The 17,864-nt window shown below is 53.0% G+C and overlaps 1 protein-coding gene across 15 annotated transcripts in view; it reads right to left on the bottom strand.

Annotated features, from left to right (window-relative positions):
* Nucleotides 1-401: 401 nt before the first annotated feature.
* TMEM229B (transmembrane protein 229B) overlaps nucleotides 402-17,864 on the bottom strand; it is a 58,769-nt gene continuing 41,306 nt past the window's right edge. For 4 of the 15 annotated variants that reach the window (XM_051839730.2, XM_051839729.2, XM_051839732.2 and 1 more), the window contains exons 3-6: nucleotides 14,869-15,064; nucleotides 14,152-14,220; nucleotides 13,524-13,613; nucleotides 402-4,030 (exon numbers count right to left, since the gene is read on the bottom strand). In XM_051839730.2, the coding sequence (XP_051695690.1) occupies nucleotides 3,506-4,030; nucleotides 13,524-13,613; nucleotides 14,152-14,220; nucleotides 14,869-14,967 (783 nt within the window). In that variant the 5' untranslated portion in view covers nucleotides 14,968-15,064 and the 3' untranslated portion in view covers nucleotides 402-3,505. Of the gene's footprint in view, nucleotides 4,096-13,523; nucleotides 13,614-14,151; nucleotides 14,221-14,868; nucleotides 15,065-15,555; nucleotides 15,727-17,864 lie in introns of all 15 variants that reach the window. The other 11 variants (XR_007916881.2, XR_007916880.2, XM_051839735.2 and 8 more) reach the window with 11 other exon arrangements.

Below are 17,864 nucleotides of genomic sequence, written 5' to 3' on the forward strand. Positions count from 1 at the left end.
CTGATCAAGCACTGAGCCCTCCACCCTCTTCCTGGGAGTAGGAAAGAGGGCGGAGGCGTGGAGGTGGTGATGCGGCAGGACAGGGGAACTAGATGGAGCAGAGGAACATGAGGGGAGGAGAGAGCACTGTGCCCAGACACATTTCTCAGGGACAGCAGAGCTGCCAGGGCCTTGTCCAGAGCCTTGTGTCCTGGGCCCAGATTACTCTGAGGGCTGCGGAGTGTGGGGTGGATCCAGGTTACCAGAGAGAGTCAGAGTAGAGTGAAGAGGACTTGGCAGGGGGTGCTCCCTCCCCTCCCCACCCAGCAACCCGCCCTGGTTCAGGATAGCCTAGCACCAGGATGTCCTGGCTCCCAGCAGCCCCGGGACAATGGACAGCAGAGATGACTCAGAGGCAGAACTGGAACACAAACACCAGTATATTTCATGTGCACGAATGTGAAAAGGAAGAGACAGAGAGACCAACGGAGACACAGAGCAGGCGATGGGTGCACACCAGCCATGGCCTTCTCAGGAGCTGCCCAGTTAGGAGCCAGTCCCACCCCCTTCATGGGCTCCTAGGCAGAGCCAGAGCCTGCAGCCCCTCCAGGTCTGGGGTGACCTCAGGATAGAAGGCACTGTCCCTGTCTCAGCCGAAGCTCCTTGAGCCATGGGCCTGTCTGCCTCCCCGATGGTGGTGAATGCACAAGCCCAGAGCTCCCTAAAGGCAGGTTCTCATAGTCTGACTGGCTCAGTGCCAGCCTCCCCAGGAGACCCATGCAGAGCAAGGGGCGAGCACAGAAGGCTTCATGGACACTCCCTAGGTATTATTGCTGTGAATAAGCATAGGCCATTGTGACTCACCAGCATAGAAAAGGGGTAGGGTCAGGGACGTGGGGCGGGATGCCTAGCTGACATCAGAAGCAGTTGAACCATGCAGGGCAGCACACCGTGACCTGTCACTCAGAGGTGCGCTGCGTCCGGCAGAAGAGGGGCCGAGGACACCAAAGGGTCATGAACAGCCAGCAGACTCTGCCTACCAGCACCCTGCTGCTTGGCAGGGCTGGCACTACTCCTAATGCTGAGTCTCTGGGCATAGAGGGGTTGGGCCTTGAAGATACTCCCCCGGAAAAGCAGGAGTTGAAGTCTGGGCTACCTCTGGTGAGACAACCTGCAGATCAGGCCACTGGCAGCCACCTCCCCTTTGTGGGCTCTATGCCCTGCAAGGGGCCAGAGAAGAAATGGCTGCCGGGCACGGCAGGCTTGCTCCAGGGACTCCTGCACCTGAGTGTTACCGGGCCCAGAAAGAAAGTGGTGCCAGGGGATGCCCACAAGGCATCCGGAATGGTGCAACCCAGACAGCTGTCCAAGGGTTTTGCTCTGGCCGAGGACTGTGGGGGCCTCTTGCTGGGAGACTCAGGCAAGCTGGCCACTGGATTCGGTTTAGGAGAGGAGTGAGAACATGGATGGTGTGGTCAAGGGGCCCACATGTTGAGGTCCAGGAGACCAACACATGGAATTGGAGAAGAGGACTCAAAAAAAAACAATTGCCGAGGGAGAACAGTGAAGCCAGACAGTATGCTCCTTCTGGAACACTCTACCTGTAGGTGGGAAGCAACCCACACCCACAGGAAGCCCAACTCCCCATAACTCCTGGAGCCTTGGAATTGGGACCACAGTGAAATAAAAGGCAGGGCCAGCCCCCTGCAGAATATAGCTCATCCCTGGACTCCACAGGCCTGAGTGGGAAGTAGGCTGGCAAATGCCCATCACCCTGCCCTGGCCATGGCCGACTGCAGGGAAATTCTGTCAAAGGCAGGTCCAAGCCGGTCTCCACTGCCATGCACCATGCTCAGACCAGCCAGCAGCCCAGCTCGGGCTGCCTGCATGGTCAAGGAGGAGCAGCCCGCAGGGAAGGGGTGTCGCTCTGGAGGTGGCATTCCCACTTTGCAACGACCTACAGAAAGGGAAAGGCTAATTTCCACCTACGAGTTCTAGTGCACCCAAGAAAAGACCATGACCATGGGTCGGGCCACTTCCTCAAGCCGGAGGGGAGAGCAGAAGAGAAGTGGGCTGGAATGAGGCTCCCAGCTGTCCACTGCCAGCAATGGACCTGTCACGGGGAAAAGGGGACAACCAAGGTGACAATGCCCATGACAGTGGCAGGGTCAATACTGTTTAAGGAGTAAGCACATAGGGTCCGCCTTGCTGGGGGGTGGGAGGCAGAAGAGCAGTCCTGAGGTTTTGCTGCAGAGCTGGGGCTATGGCAGGATCAGGACTGGTACCTCCCCATGGGGGGGGGGGGGTGCCCCGAAGAGCCAAAGCTGACAGGTCGTCGTCTTCCTCCTCATCTTCCATGGGTCTCCAACACAGGAGATCTGCTCCTCCAACCCCTGGAAAGCGAGATTCCCTGATTGACATGTGAATATACCAATCAAGGCAAATGAACCTTCTCCCCAGCTGATTTCCCTCTGTGTTCCCACTGTGGATCCACAGGGCCCATCTTGGCCTGACTGCAGGGAGTGGGGGTGGGGTGGGGTGTCCTTTGTTTTAGTCTGGGACCCTGCAGGGAGCAGGTGCAGGGACAGCCCACCAGACTAGGGGTGTGGAGGCATAGCTCAAGGACTGCCCACACATCAGGCCCACACAGGAGTGTGGGCAAAGCTGCAAGAGCCTGGCGGGGTGGGGGATGGGGGTGGGGGAGGTCTGTCCCAGGCTTTTACATCTGGCAGCGGCTGTGTTGGCCAGGGAGCTGGGATGGGAGTGGACATAGTGATCAACATGGATAAAAGGGCTAAAGTGGTCAAGGCCTTGAAAACAAGAGAAAAGGGGAAACGCCACCGAACACACGGGGATTGATACCTCCAAAAGCCCAAGGTTGGTGGGAATCCAGCACCACATGGACCCCCAGAAGGCCAAAGGAGCAGCGAAGGGCCCTGGGGGAGGGGAGAGGAGCCAAGGGAAGGTGTCCCAGCCCTCCCAGACCAGCCTGGCCACGGCGCAGCCTCCTGGCTGCCCAGTCTCTCTTGGGCTGTAGCTCAGCAGGCCCCTGGGGAGGTATTGGTTGCAAGCAAGCACCTGAATATTGCCTAATGGAGCCAGCCAAAGCCCAGTAAATCCAGGTGAGAGGGAGGGACACGGCCACAGCAGCAGCCCAGAGCCTCCTCTGGCCTTGCCTCCCACCTGCGGCCCCAGTGTCAGCATCCCGTAGCCAGGACGTGGCCTGCTGCTTCCAGAGTCATCCGTGTGGTCCATTCGCTGCTCAGCGACAGGCCTCCTGCTTCCAGCCTCTGAGCTGGGTGCAGACCCGTGGCCCCTTCCCAGCGCTCCTCTGCTGCCTGGCACCCTGTCCCCCAGCCCCCCGTCACCATCTGACCGTACCCCACAACAGTGGAGAGGGCAGGGCTGTGGGTGAGGCCCAGCCCGGGCAGGGCTTGTGCTGTGCAGAGGGGACAAGCCACCAGCTTGGTCTCTTTGTCCACGGGTTCCACAAGAGACCCCCGGGCCCCGCCGCCAGCCCCCCTACTCAGTCAGTCTTGACGTGGCCATTGGCCAGGGCCAGGGCACTGGCGGGCTGGCCGGGCTCGGCGTCCCGGTCGAAGCGCAGGCGCAGGGTGTTGCGGATGATGAGCTGCTCCATGATGAGTGCGCCGCAGAACCAGGGCACCGCGTACTCCAGGGTGATGAGGCCCATGAAGTCAAAGTCGAACTGGGAGTAGTCCCAGGGGCAGGCGTTGAACTGGCGCAGGATGAAGCCGGTCGTGAACTCCCACAGGTAGGTCCAGAGCGTGTAGATGAGGCAGCGCAGCAGCAGCGGGCAGCGGCCACGCAGGTGCAGGTACATGCGCTCCACGATGAGGATGGACGTGCCGTAGATGAAGAGCGCCCACACGCTCGTGACCCCCGGGAACTTCCAGTTAAAGTTCACCACGAACTCCCAGGCCGCCGTGAACATCACCTCGCAGAAGTAGCCGTGGATGGCGTACAGATACCAGCGGGACAGCGCCGTCAGGGGCTCGGCGGACGCCATGGTGCAGACAGGGCTTGGCTGCTGGAGACAAGGTGACAGGGTGAGGGCGGGCCCGCGGCTGCCTTCACATCACCCAGCTCATGGACCTGTCATGGGGGAAGGGGGACAAGCTAGAGGGCTTTCAATCTGGCCACTACCTTCTCTGTCCAAACCTTTTGTTGATTTGAGAGGCAAGAACCAGAGGTCTCCCTTTCACGGTTTCACCCCCAGATGTCCAGAACAGTGAGGAGTCAAGAACACAATCTGGATCTCCCATGTGGGTGGCAGGGACCCAACTACTTGGGCCATCATCACTTGCTGCTTACCACGGTGCACATTAGCAGAAAGCTGGACTTTACTGGAAGAGGCGCTAGGACTCCAACCCAAGCACCCCAATATGGGACGCATGCATTCAAACAGCAGCTTGACCACCAGGCCAAATGCCTGTCCCATAGTTCTTGACCTGATTCCCTGTTTATTGCTTCATTCCACATACCAGATGGGCATAAGAGATGAATGCAATAAAACAACCCAGCCCACTGGGTGTCTCTGAGCAACGCGGATGCTACTTGGAGGACAGTGTCTACTACATTCTCTCTAACTTTTTTTTTTTCTTATCTGTGGTCCTTTGAAGAACTGGTTCTCCTGGCCCAGTCACCTTCATTTCTAAGCTAATATGTCTCACCAAGCCCATCCACCATCTCTATTCCCACTTCTTCCGAGACAGTTCCGTGTCATGCATATCTTAGCCATTTGCAACTGTACAGCTCAGTGGTTTTAACTACACCACGTTGTAGCGCCCATCCCCACCATCTAGCTCCACAATTTTTTTATCATCTCAAACTCAAACCCTGTACCCATTAAATAGTAACTTCTATGTTCTCCTCCCTACCGCACCCTAGGTATGGAATCATACAGTATTTGCCTTTTTGTCACTGGCTTATTTCACTGTGTTCATAGTTCACGCATGAGACAGCATATGTCAGAATATTTTGCCTTTGGAGGCCAGTGCTGTGGCATAGTATGTTAAGCCTGGCCTTTGGTGCCAGCATCCCATATGGATGCTGGTTCAACTTCCAGCTGCTCCACTTCTTTTATTATTATTTATTTATTTATTTATTTGAGAGGTAGAGTTTCAGACAGTGAGAGGGAGAGACAGAGGGAAAGGTCTTCCTTCCGTTGGTTCACTCCCCAAATGGCCACCATGACCGGAGCTGCACTGGTCCGAAGCCAGGAGCCAGGTGCTTCTTCCTGGACTCCCATGCGGGTGCAGGGGCCCAAGCACTTGGGCCATCTTCTACTGCTTTTCCCAGGCCACAGCAGAGAGCTGGATTGGAAGAGGAGCAGCCAGGACTAGAACTGGTGCCCATATGGGTGCCGGCGCCACAGGTGGAGGATTAACCTATTGCACCACGGCACCGGCCCCTACTCCATTTCTAATCCAGCTCCCTGCTAATGTGCCTGGGAAAACAGTGGAAGATGGCCCAAATGCTTGGGACCCTGCATCCACGTGAGAGACCCGAATGAAGCTTATGGCTTCTGGCTTTGGATCAGCTCAGCTCTGGCCATTGTGGCCATCTGGGAAGTGAACCAGCAGATGGAAGATTCTCTTTCAGTCTCTCCCTCTGTCTGTAACTCTATCTCTCAAATAAATAAAATCTTAAAAAAAAAAAAAAGACTCTCTGGCCTTTGAAGTCTAACACTCCATTGTATGCACAGGTCACACCTGGTGTATGTGTCTCTCTGTTGACCAATACCTGGGTTGTGTCCACCTCTTATGACTGTGAAGCAGGCCGATGGGCCCATTTCACCCCTCTGTGCTGGAGGCTGGGTTTTCAGGATCTTCCTGGCCTATCTAGTTCTTTTCAGGCCATCTTGGAGTAACTAGAGTCCAGCACATCTTTCCCCGGGATCTAAACACCAATGAGCGGAACGTCACTACTTTGGCTCCCTCCTCCGACCCCCAACAAAAGCTCCACCCAGCCTTGAGCTGGCATCTTTTTGGATGTCCACTCAAGGAAATTTTCAGATTCAGCCTTTCAGTCTGTCTGCCCAGAAATGTTAACAAAGGCCCTTAGTACCATGACTCAACCCTGCTACCAAATTCCTTTCCCCTGTACCAGAAGATCCATCTCATCAGCCTGACAGATGTGAGACGATGTTCCAGATGCCCAGCAGGAGGAGAGGAGCAGGGACACTGTTATCTGAGTGGAGAGACACTTCTTAATGATCAGATATTCTCAGCTTAAAACAGAACACAGAGACATTGGCCTTAAAGAAGTCCAGAGTGAATCAAATGAGCCATTCAAGTGTAGCTGCACAGGCTGGCGCTGTGGGTGGCAATTTAAACCTCTTCCTGTGGCACTGGCATCCCATATGGGCACTGGTTCAAATTCCCAGCTGCTCTTCTTCTGATCCAGCTCTCTGCTGTGGCCTGGGAAAGCAGTAGAAGATGGCCCAAGTCCTTGGGTCCCTGCACCTGCGTGGGAGACCTGGAAGAAGCTCCTGGCTCCTGGCTTCAGATCAGTGCAGCTCTGGTTGTTGCGGCCATTTGGGGAGTGAATCAGTGGATGGAAGACTCTCTCTCTCTCTCTCTGTCTTATTCTTAAACTGTTCTTGCTGGTAATTTTACATAGTAGATAGAGAAAGCAATTCTATGCTAAGATAGACTTGTATGTGAATAGTTTTGATAAATTATGACTTGAGTTCTGTGATGTTTTTCTCTTGATACCAGTAATTTATAAGCGATCTGTAGTTTGTATTTCAATTTACTTTAGTTCTTTTTGATTTGACCCAACAAGTTTCAAGTATCCCTGTGTGTTTTAGAAGACTGGAGGCAAACAGATGAAACCCAGCTCCAAGAACCGACATGCAGAGTAACTTCTGGGAAAGGAATGTAAAGAAAACACTGGGTATTTCGGCTAGAGCATAATAAAGGCAGATAATTAGATTTTCTGGTTTTCAAATGTTTGAATTGCAAAAAAAGGAAATTTTGAGGAAAAGAAAAAGACTACTGCTGTGGAAATGGGTGTATAAATCTCTCTTCAAGACTCTGCTTTCCAAAAGAGGAAGAAATACCATTTTGCCCACCTCTGGGTATTGGGATTTTGGAATAATTGTTTGTACCTTCTTACTATATATTTTTTGCATGTGCTGAATTCAAAATGATTCACATTTAATATTCTAGAGTTTAAAAATTAAAAAAGGCTCTGCTTTCGGTTATTTTGGGCATACACCCGGAGAGAGCTGCTAGATTCCATGGTAATTCTCTGGTTAACTTGTGAAGAACTGCCTTACTGTTCACAGCACCTGCACCATTTCACATTTGCACAAGCAATGTACAAGGGTTCCAGTTTCCCAACATCCTTGCCAATTTTTACAGTTTTTTTTTTTAAAGTATACAATGGCTACCTTAATGAGATACCTAAAGTGGTATCTCATTGTGGTTCCATTTGTCTTTGCCACACTTAATGGGGTTTTGGTGTTTAGTTTCAGTGTCGACTGAGGAAGGAGATAGTGTTCCCTTCTCCCCCTGTTCTCCCTTCTCCCTTCCTCTCCTCTGTTTTAACCCCTGCTAGCCTTCAAGGCTCAGCTCCCAGCCTGCTTCCCCAAAGCCTGCTCCACCCCACAGGTCTCTCAGCTTTCCCCTTTGCCTGCACCCATGACTGTCTGGATCTCTCACTTGGACAATTATCAAATGCCACTTCCTTAACATTTTTCCTTATTTAATGCCTATTTTTATTTGAAAGGCATGAAATAGAGACAGAGATCTTCCATCTGCTGGTTCATACACCCAAATGCCCACAGCAGCTAGAGCTAAATCGGGTCAAAACAGGAAGCCCAGAACTCCATCCAAGTCTCCCACGTGGGTAGTAGGGACCCAAGTACTTGAAGCATCACCTACTGCCTTCCCAGGGAACACACGTTAGTGATGCTGGTATCAGAAGCTGGGCTGGGACTCAGACACTCAGATGTGGGATGCAGGCATCAGAAGGGATGTCTAACACGCACCCCCTTGTTTTTGATGTTTTGGTGTCCATACGCTCTTCCTGAGGGTCTTGGCTGTCTCACAGTCATCTGCTCTGCAGCCGGCGCCCAGGCCTGTCCTGAGCAGATCCTCTCTCACTGACATGTATGGGCCGAGCAGTGTGTCAGGGCTCAGAGCTGCATCAAGAATGGGAAGATGGGGCTTGAGATCACAAACCTCAGCTCTGCCAGCTGCCCATGCGTGGGCTCCCAGCTTGACAAGGTGGGAGAGGGGACAGAGGCGAACAAGACGACACCTGCAAGTGCCCACCTGACGGGGAATCCCAGCGGATCTTTCAGCCTAGCAGGTGTAGTCGCAACAGCAGCCACCACCCTGTGCAGTGTTCTGTGGTCTTCGCAGCACTGTTTGAACTTCCTGTCATTGGTTCTTACATAAATGAGATTCCAGGGGAGGACAGGTAGTTTTATTTCCATACTTTAGCCAGACAGTGGGGACTCAGAGAGGGGACATCATTTGCCCAGTATCTAAGGGCTAAGTAATTAGAAGAGCTGAGACTAGAACCAGTATTTCTTGCTTTCTGCTTCGCAACTGCGTACTACTGTCCCTCTCCTGGACATGTGTGCCTCATGTCCCCTCCCTGCTCAAAGATATTCAATGGTTCCCCATTTCCCAATGAAACACTATCGATTCCTTGGCCCAGCATTTGAGACTCTTCACACTCTCTCCCCAGTCTACTTTCCAGCCTTATTCTCATAGTCCAACACTTGTAGTCTTGCACTTCCCGGTCTTGGTAGACGCCTGCCTTGTTTTTGGTGTGTCTTTCCCCTCTCACATCTGCAATTCGAATCCAGCTCTCAGGTCACCTTTGGAACAAAATCCCCTCAACCACGTTTCCTCTTCAAATTTGCACAGCACGTCCTATGTCTCTCTCGGGTACAGATTCCCTTTTGTGATATATTACGTTGGTAATGTTCAGTCCCTAGTCAGACCTCTCTCCTGAATTCTATACCCTGCTCTTTCCTGGACAGCTCCACCTAAACATCCCTCACATACCCCAAGTTCTTTCTTAAATCGACCTCATTATCTTTCTCCCAATACCTGTTTCCCACCTGTGACCGCATTCTGAATAATGGTACCATTAGGCACGCAGGAGCAGAGGTCCTGGAGTCATCCTCACATCCCCTTTCACATTCCCACTCTACTGTGTGTTCCTGAGCTCAGCTCTGGCTCAGCACCGTGTCTGCACAGTGTCCAGCACACAGAAAGCACTCAGTCTAAGAATGAAGTCATTTCTTAGTAAATGCCACCTCACAGATCATCCCCAAACTCAGTGGCCCACAGCAGCTATCATTGACTCTACAGCTCGCATATCTGTGGGTGGGCAGATCTTGGGAGACTGCAGGAGTCCTCTGGGGCTCTGCACTGCCTTGGCTGGGGCAGTGCAGCTGAGGTGGCTTTGCTCCACCTGTCTCTCATGCTCCTCTTGGGCCCAGAGGACAAGCCCGGGCATATTCTTCTCACAGCAAGGGCAGAGACAACACAGTAAGGAAGCCCGACTGCACAAGGACTTTGGAGGACTCTGGTTAAGGGAGAGGGGGGAGAGGGAGAGGGGATGGTTAATGAATGCAGGAGAGCTTCTGGATGGCAGGAATGATTTCTAGTATTCTGTATCCTAGTACGGTAACTATGGCTGACAAGAGCTAGTCATACATTTCAAAACAGCTGGTAGAGGGGCCGGTGTCATGGCTCACTTGGTTAATCCTCCACCTGCAGCGCCGGCATCCCATATGGGCTCCAGGTTCTAGTCCTGGTTGCTCCTCTTCCAGTCCAGCTCTCTGCTATGGCCTGGGAGGGCAGTGGAGGATGGCCCAAGTGCTTGGGCCCTGCACCCGCATGGGAGACCAGGAGAAGCACCTGGCTCCTGGCTTCAGATCGGCGCAGTCCTGACCATAGCAGCCATCTGGGGGGTGAATCAACAGAAGAAAGACCTTTCTCTCTGTCTCTCTATATCTCTGCCTATAACTCTACCTGTCAAATAAATAAATAAAATAGCTAGTAGAGAGGATTTTAAATGTTCCTAACACCAATAAATGGTAAGTGGGGGCCAGTATTGTGGCACAGTGAGTTAAGCCACTGCCTACTACACTGATATGGGTGCTGGTTTGAGTCCCAGCTGCTCTACTTCTGATCCAGCTCCCTGCTAATGCACCTGGGAAAGCAATGCAGGATAGTTCAAGTCTCTGGACCCCTGCTACCCATGTAGGAGATTCAGGAGGAGTTCCAGGCTCCTGGCTTTGGCCTGGCCCAGCCCCAGCCATTCTGGCCATCTGAGGAGTGATCTAGAGGATGGAAAATCCTTCTCTCTGTCTCATTCTTCCTCCTTTCCTCTCTCTCTTTGTAACATTGCATTTCAAATAAATAAATATTTTAGAAAATATAAAAGCAACAATAAAGACAATCCAGTTAAGGGGCAAGCGTTGTAGAGCGGCAGGTTCAGCCACCACTTGCGACACCCACATTCCTTACTGGAGTGTCTGGGACTGACTCCCACCTCTGCTTCCAATCCCATTTCCTGTTAAAGTGCACCCCGGAAGGCAGCAAGTGATGGCTCAAGTACTTAGGTTCCTGCCACCCACGTGGCAGACTGGGATGGAGTTCCTGGCTCCTGATGTCAGCCTGGTCCAGCCCCAGGTGTTGCAGGTATTTGAGGAGTGAACCAGTAGATAGAAGATATCTCATTCTCTCTCTTTCTCTCTCTCTTTCCCCCTCCCCCTGCTTTTAGAAAAAGTAAAAATAAATAAACTTTTTAAAAACAGCCCAATTTTTAAAACTTCACTGGTTAAGGCACATCTACAAGCAGCCCAACAGCCAAAGCAAGTAGTATGGCAAAGCCATCAAGCTGTCAGCTGGCTCCTGCCCCTTCTGCCTCTTAGATGTCTTTGCAATCCACCTTCTCTTCATTCCTCTCTGCTCAATGCTGCTGTGCTGGCTGAAGTCTTTTTCATGTTACATCTGATGACTCCAAGTCTCCTAACCTCGTACCTCCCACCCCCCAGTGCAAACCACAGGATAGAAGCATGTGCAGGGGGCCAGCACTGTGATGTAGTGGGTTAAGCTGCCATTTGCATCCCATATAGGAGTGCCAGTTCAGAGTCCTGGCTTTTCCATTTTCAATCCAGTGCCCTGCTGATGCCCATGTGAAAGCAGCAGAAGGATGGCCCAAGTCCTTGGGCCCCTGCCACCCATGTGGGAGACCCGGATGGAGTTCCTGGCTCCTTGGCCCAGCCCCAGCTGTTGTGGCCTAATTGGAGAGTGAACCAGTGAATGGAAGATCTCTCTTCTCTGTCTCTCCCTCTCTGTCATCTTGCCTTTCAAATAAACAAATCAATCTCTTTTTTAAGAAAGCATGCAACTCTGATGTTTCTCCTCACTTCCAGCCCATTAGCAGATCGTTGGTCTACAGAGTAAACCTCAAACTGCTAGGGGTGGCTGGCAAGGCCCTTGGGACCCCCCTCCATGTCAGATCCTATCCTTGGAATTTCTGCATTGCAGTTTGCTTCTGTTACTGTTGTCCTCCCCCACCCCACTCCCTTCTCCATGACCCATAAACCCCCTTTGAGAGGCAGAACTCTAGAACGAACCACTGCGCTGTCTGCCCAGCCCTGCACCTCTGAGGAGACAGCACTGTGCTTTGCCGTGATTCTTCCGAAGGCCAGGAATAGTAGCAACTCAAGCAGTGTTCGCTGAACACAGTGTTAAAGAGAGAAAAGCAGGATTCCAAACAGAGTAACTTCACATGACTTTGATTTTCCAAAAGTTCACATGCATGTAAATAAACAAGAAATTTAGCAACAATCATCTCTGGATGGTGATATCTATCATGTGATTTTTCTTTGTATTTTTCTGTATGCTCTTAAAGTTCTTTAATTTTTTTTAACCTACCAAGTATGCTTAACTTCTATAAAACCAAAATCTTATTTTCAAAATGCTTGCTGAATGAGTATGTGTTAATTCTCTTTGTAGCTTGTAGATGACGCTCGGTGAGGGGACAGGCATTTAGCTTAGCTGTTAAGATGCTCACCTCCCACCCTGGAGCACCTGGGTTTGATCTCTGCCTCCTGACTCCAGGTTCTTGCTAGCACAGACCCCTGGGTTCTGGTCTCCCACAAGGAAGACCTGGATTGAGTTCCTGCCTTCTGGCTTTGGCTTCACCCACTGTGGACAACTGGGGAGTGAACCGGCAGGTAGGAGCTCTCTGACTCTACCTGGTGGAAAGGGGGATTGGACTTGTGGTGCAGTGGATTAAACTGCCTGGGACACCAGCATCCCACATGAGCACTGGTTTGACTCCCAGCTACTCTGCTTCTGATTCAGCTCCCTGCTGCTGTGCCTAGGAAAGCAGTGGAAGATGGCCCAAGTACACAGGCCACTACCACCCATGTGGGAGACGTGGATGGAGTTCCAGGCTCCTGGCTTTGGGTTGGCCCAGCCCTGGCTGTTGCAGCCATTTGGGATGGTGAGCCACAGGATGGAGATCTCTCTCTCACTCACTCTGCCTTTCAAATAAATAAATAATTCTTAAAAAAGAAAAAACGATTCTCAATATGCTTGCTAAACAAATGGTCCCAAGGAACTCTGGAGCCACGTAAAGTTAGTGCAGGTTTTTTCCTCCTGAGCCTTCCCCAGAACGAGCCATGACCCACAGCTCTGAACGTGGCACAGTGGTTAGGCTGAGGGGTGCTGAATCCTACACAGATTGAGGGCTGGAGCCCTGGCTGATCCTTGCCACCTGTGGGATCTGAGACAGGTTGGCTGACTGCTCTGCAGCCCAGTTTCCCTGCAGGTAAAGCGAGGGTACTAAGAATTCCTACATAGAGGGTTCTTGTGGGAATGAATGAGCTAGCAGCCATTAGGTGAATGCAGCAAACGATCCAGAAATGGTGACCGGCACCGGGTTCTGGATATCCCTCCTGATTTGGGCACCTGCTCCCACCCCAGGCACAGGTACCCTGACCCTGCCCTCACCAGCCCCCAAGCCACCTCCCCTGCCAAGCCAGGAGCCCAGAAACGCTGAGGAAATAACACTGTCCCGTGTAGCCCTCCCTCCCACACCATGGCCGTCGGCTGGCTGTGAGCTGAGCAGAGCTCTGAGGGGCAGGCTGAACCTGCCGGCTGAATACTGCTGGGCCTTCCCAGCACAGCCTCTCACACCCTCACGTTCTCCACTGCAGAAGAAAGGCCAGGCCCAGGCTGGGCAGGGGCTGATGGCCCTGAGGGTGGGCGGCCCAGGCGCAGTGATCGGATACCACGCAGCCTCCTGATTCAGGCCCCTCAAACTTCGCTCTTGCCCCTGGGCTTGGAGACTCCAGTCCCTCCTTCCAACCCTAACAGGCAACTCGGAAGAGCTGGACCCCCCAGCCCCTGTGGGCCGAAGCCTGTGTTGAAAGGAGTAGGTATGAAAAGGAAGAGAAACCGCATTGCGGGAGACCACAGCCGGGTCCCCTCTGCGGGCAGCAGGAGGCTCTGGGGAGAAGGAGGGGAGCATACCTGGGCAAGGTCAGCCCTTGTCCGAGAGGCGGTGCCAGGAGAGCGGGGCTGGTCCAGGCGCAGGGAACAGGAGACAGCTGAGAGGCCTGGCTGGGGGCACAAGAACGGGTGTGGACAGGGCAGTGAGGCGGCAGGTGTTATCAGCTGGGATGCAGTCCGGTGGGGGAGGTGCTCAGACTAAAGGCAGACCCAGGGCTGGGCTGCAGGTTCAGAGCGCCATTTCTAAAAATCACCCAAGGGCAGGACGTGTGGCGCCAGAGTCAAGTCACTGCTTGGGACCCCCACATCCCCCATCACAGTGCCTGGGTTTAAGTCCCACTCTCCCGACCCCTTTTCAATTCCAGGTTCTTGCTAATGTTCACCCTGCGAGGCAGCAGGTGATGATTCAAGTACTTGGGTCCCTGCCACCCACATAAGAGACCCAGATTAAGGTCTGGGATCCTGGCTTCTGCCTGGTGCTGTCTTGGCTGTTGCAGACGTTTGGGGAGTGAACCATTGAATGGAAAATGGATCTCTCCCTCGCTGGGTGCGTGTGTCTGTCTGCCTTTCAAATAAATAAAGAAAAACCTGCCCTGGCCTCCCCCTCCCCCCAACCTGACTCCCTTTACCCCCAAGCCCCGTCCAATACCTCCTTGCTCAGCCCCGGGGAAACTTCAGCAGCAAGAACCAGCGGCTCAGTGAACGTCGCCTCTTTGTCCTGGTGACAGACAGAATCGTCATGAGGACCTTGGCAGGAAGGTGGAATTGCGCCGGAAAGAAAACTCGGGGGAGGAGGGCACGAGGCGAGAGGAACGCTTTTCCGAGGGGCGGATGCTTTCACAAGCAGGATCTGGGGAACAACACTCAAATCGGAGAGCCCTCGAGACGGGCTGGGAACGCGGAGTCCCAAGAGAGGGGCCACGAAGGAGGGTGAACTCAAGGGCGGGGAGCTGTGCTGTGAGGGCGCAGGGGACGGGCAGGAGGAGGTGGCCCTCACCTGCTCCCCAGAGCGGGCAGAGGGCAGGTGCACAGGGGACGGGGCGAAGAGACGGCCATAAAGGCCTGAGACAGGCAGGAAGCAAAGTCGGGTGAGTGCCCTTGGGCCAGCCAAAAACTCCCATCCAGGAAGCAGAGGTGCCGATGACTGAAAATGTGTGCCCAGAGAAGCACCGTGCTAGGAAATTGGGAGAAACCCCCTCATAAAAAGCCCGGCCCTTCTCTTTCACTTCCCAAACTTTGCCTCCTCATTTCTCAGGCACTCAAATCACTATGGTTCCAGGCTCGGGGAGGGAGACACACAGCCCTTCTAGGAGGCTCCCTGGCAGGGGTGGGGGATGGGGCAGCTTCGGCAAGCTTGAACAGTCACCTTCGAGGCTCCAGGCTGGGTGGGTGGAGTTACGGAAGGGAGGGCACTTGCTCCACATCCCGGGTAAGATGGAAGGTCTAGGGGCCGTTGCTGTGGCATAGTGCGTTAAACCACCGCCTGCAGCACCAGCATCCCATATGGGCACCGGTTCGAGTCCTGGCTGCTCCACTTCCAATCCAGCTCCCTGCTAATGTACCTGGGAAAGCAGTGGAAGATGGACCAAGTCCTTGAGCCCCTGCCACCTACATGGGAGACCCAGAAGAAGCTCCTGGCTCCTTGCTTTGGCATGGCCCAGCCCTGACCATTGTGACCATTTGGGGAGCGAACCAGTGGATGGATTGCTCTCGCGCTCTCTCTCTCTCTCTCTCTCTCTCTGCCTTTGCTTCTCCCTCTCTGTAACTCCACCATGCAAATAAATAAATAAATCTTAAAAAAAAAAAAAAAAAGGTCTGAGACCACCCAGCTTCCCCTGTGGTTCTGAAGGGAGTGGGGAGAAGGGAAGCAAGGGGCAGGGCACCCCAGTGGCCCCAGCTGGCTCAGACGCCGGAGTTCCATCCCCTGGGACGGCCCCTATGACCTGTGACATTGGAGACCTGGAAGGAGTCCTCCCTCTGCGTCCCAAGGCACAAGAAGAACACAGTCAGGCACTGTCCTCGGTGTATGAACTCAGATAACCCTCAAGCCCACCTTACAGATGGGGCAAGTGAAGCGAAGGGAAGCTCCACTCTCAGCCTGGGCTCTCCGAGCTACGGAAGGCAGGGCTGGGACTCAAACAGGGCACGTCTGGCTCCGGAGTTCTCGCTGCTGCTCAGCCCCTCCGACGGCACTGTCACTCTTGTCACTCGTGCATTGCTGCTTCTGGGCGGCCAGGATCATGAATGGGGAAGCCAGGAGAAGGCCATGTGCTTCTGGGTGGATCATCACTGACCTGGGCATCAGTTCCCAGGTGAAATCCTGGCAAGATCCGCACACAGGTCCCGCAGCCTCCTCACTGGCCCTCCCGCGACCCTGGCGGCGGCGGCCTCTCGGGCTCTAAAGGCACGCATCATTCAAAGACCAGGACACACATTCCGCAGAGCCTCCCCGACTGCCAGCCAGTCTGTCCCGGCGAAGCTGGGCATCTCCAAGGGCGCAGCCCTGCCACGAAATGCCAGCCAAGAGTGGCAGCCAGCGGCCAGGCTGCCCGGCGGCACCAGCTGCTCAGGGTGTCAGGAGCAGCTGCTGCATACAGAGAGGATTTGAGGAGGCTTCAGATACCATGCAAATCCCAGCTGGGAGGTGCAGGGGGCAGGTGGGCTCCGGGAATGGAGTCAGTCCTGGCCCAGGGGCCCATGAGGTTGGAGAAGCAAGTGTACCCTACAGGGCCCACAGGCTGGGCATCCTGTGTGCCACCTGCTCTGCTCCTCCCAGGCCTCCGCCCAGCTCCCACCCCTCACACGTCTGAGCTCACTTCCTTCATGGCAATTGACTTGTTTGACTCCTTGTGTATCGTCTGCCTCTCCCCGGTTAGAATGAAAGCACCATAAAGTCAGGGGCTTTGTCTTGTCCATTATTGGGCAACCACTGTCTAGAAAGAGATTAATACCAAATGGAATGATGTCTAAAGAATGAATGAGTTGGGGCTGGCATGGTGGCGTAGTGGGTAAAGCCTCCGCCTGCAGTGCTGGCATCCCATATGGGTGCCAGTTCGAGTCCCAGCTGCTTTACTTCCAATCCAACTCTGTGTTATGCCCTGGGAAAGCAGTAGAAGGTGGCCCAAGTGCCTGGGCACCTGCACCCACGTGGGAGACCTGGGAGAAGCTCCTGGATCCTGGCTTTGGATCAGCGCAGCTCCAATCATTGCGGCCATCTGGGGAGTAAACCAGTGGATGGAAGACCTCTCTCTCTCTCTCTCTCTCTCTCTCTCTGCCTGTGCTTCTCTGTAACTCTTCCTTTCAAATAAATAAATATTTGTTTAAAAAAAAAAAGAATGAATAAATGAGTGAATGGGTGAATGGGCCCAAACAGGCCCAGGCCCTTAAATACTGAGGAGCGCAGGTACAGACAGCTCAGCTGGCCCAACGTCTCTCGTCTCCCCTTTCTCGGGAAATATAGCCTTCGTGAATGTTTAATTCTAGTGTCTTAAAATATCTTTGTTTCTTCTAATTACACAAGTAACATGTGCGCACAGTTGAGGTTTAAACATTACTGGAAGGAATGACTTAGCAAAAACTCCCCCTGAGCCCACATCTTAAAGTCACTGTTAATAGTGTTGTCAGCACCAGTTCTGTTTTAAAAGAAGCCAATCTGTGCATCAGAGAAAAGCAAGCAGTCACAATTCCAGCAAACTAACAACTATTATCATTGCCCCTTTGTAATCTTTTCCTATGTGTGTATTTACAGGTTAACCATAATGTGCTTATCCTGTAACCTGCCATTTTTACTTATTATATCATAACTGGTATTCCAAGTTATGGAGCCCATCTGCTCATTATTATAATGGCAATGTAATATTCCACCAAGTGGAAAACTGTAATTTACTTAACTTAGATGTTCAACAAAGGGAGCATTTACTTGCCATTTCCACTGAGACGGATGATATCATAAAGAATGTCTTTTATGCTTATAACAAAAGAATTCAGTGCTTTTCCTCATTGAGACTGATTCCTAATGAAAAATTTCTTAACAAATAGTCCCAGGAGTGGAATCACTGGGCGAAAGGGGATAGTAGCTTAAGGCTGATGATGTAGATGGCCATGGGGAGCTGTGTCATGTGGGGAACAAGTTTGCCACCACGTTCCCACAGTCGCCTCTGTGGCCATCTCCCCATTGTCTATACCCCTCCCAGGGGCCGGGTGGCTCGCTCCACTGCAGGTACAAAGCAACCCAAGAACACCATCGGAAAGGCCTTCTAACCCCAAACTGACTTAACAAACTCAGGCTGAGTAGGAAAAGGATTCCAGGCCTGAGCAATCAACTCTCATCTGGGCAAGTCAAGATCTACCTAGAGCCGGGGC

The sequence above is a fragment of the Oryctolagus cuniculus genome, chromosome 20 (genome assembly GCF_964237555.1).
Source record: "Oryctolagus cuniculus chromosome 20, mOryCun1.1, whole genome shotgun sequence".
Taxonomy (NCBI): domain Eukaryota; kingdom Metazoa; phylum Chordata; class Mammalia; order Lagomorpha; family Leporidae; genus Oryctolagus; species Oryctolagus cuniculus.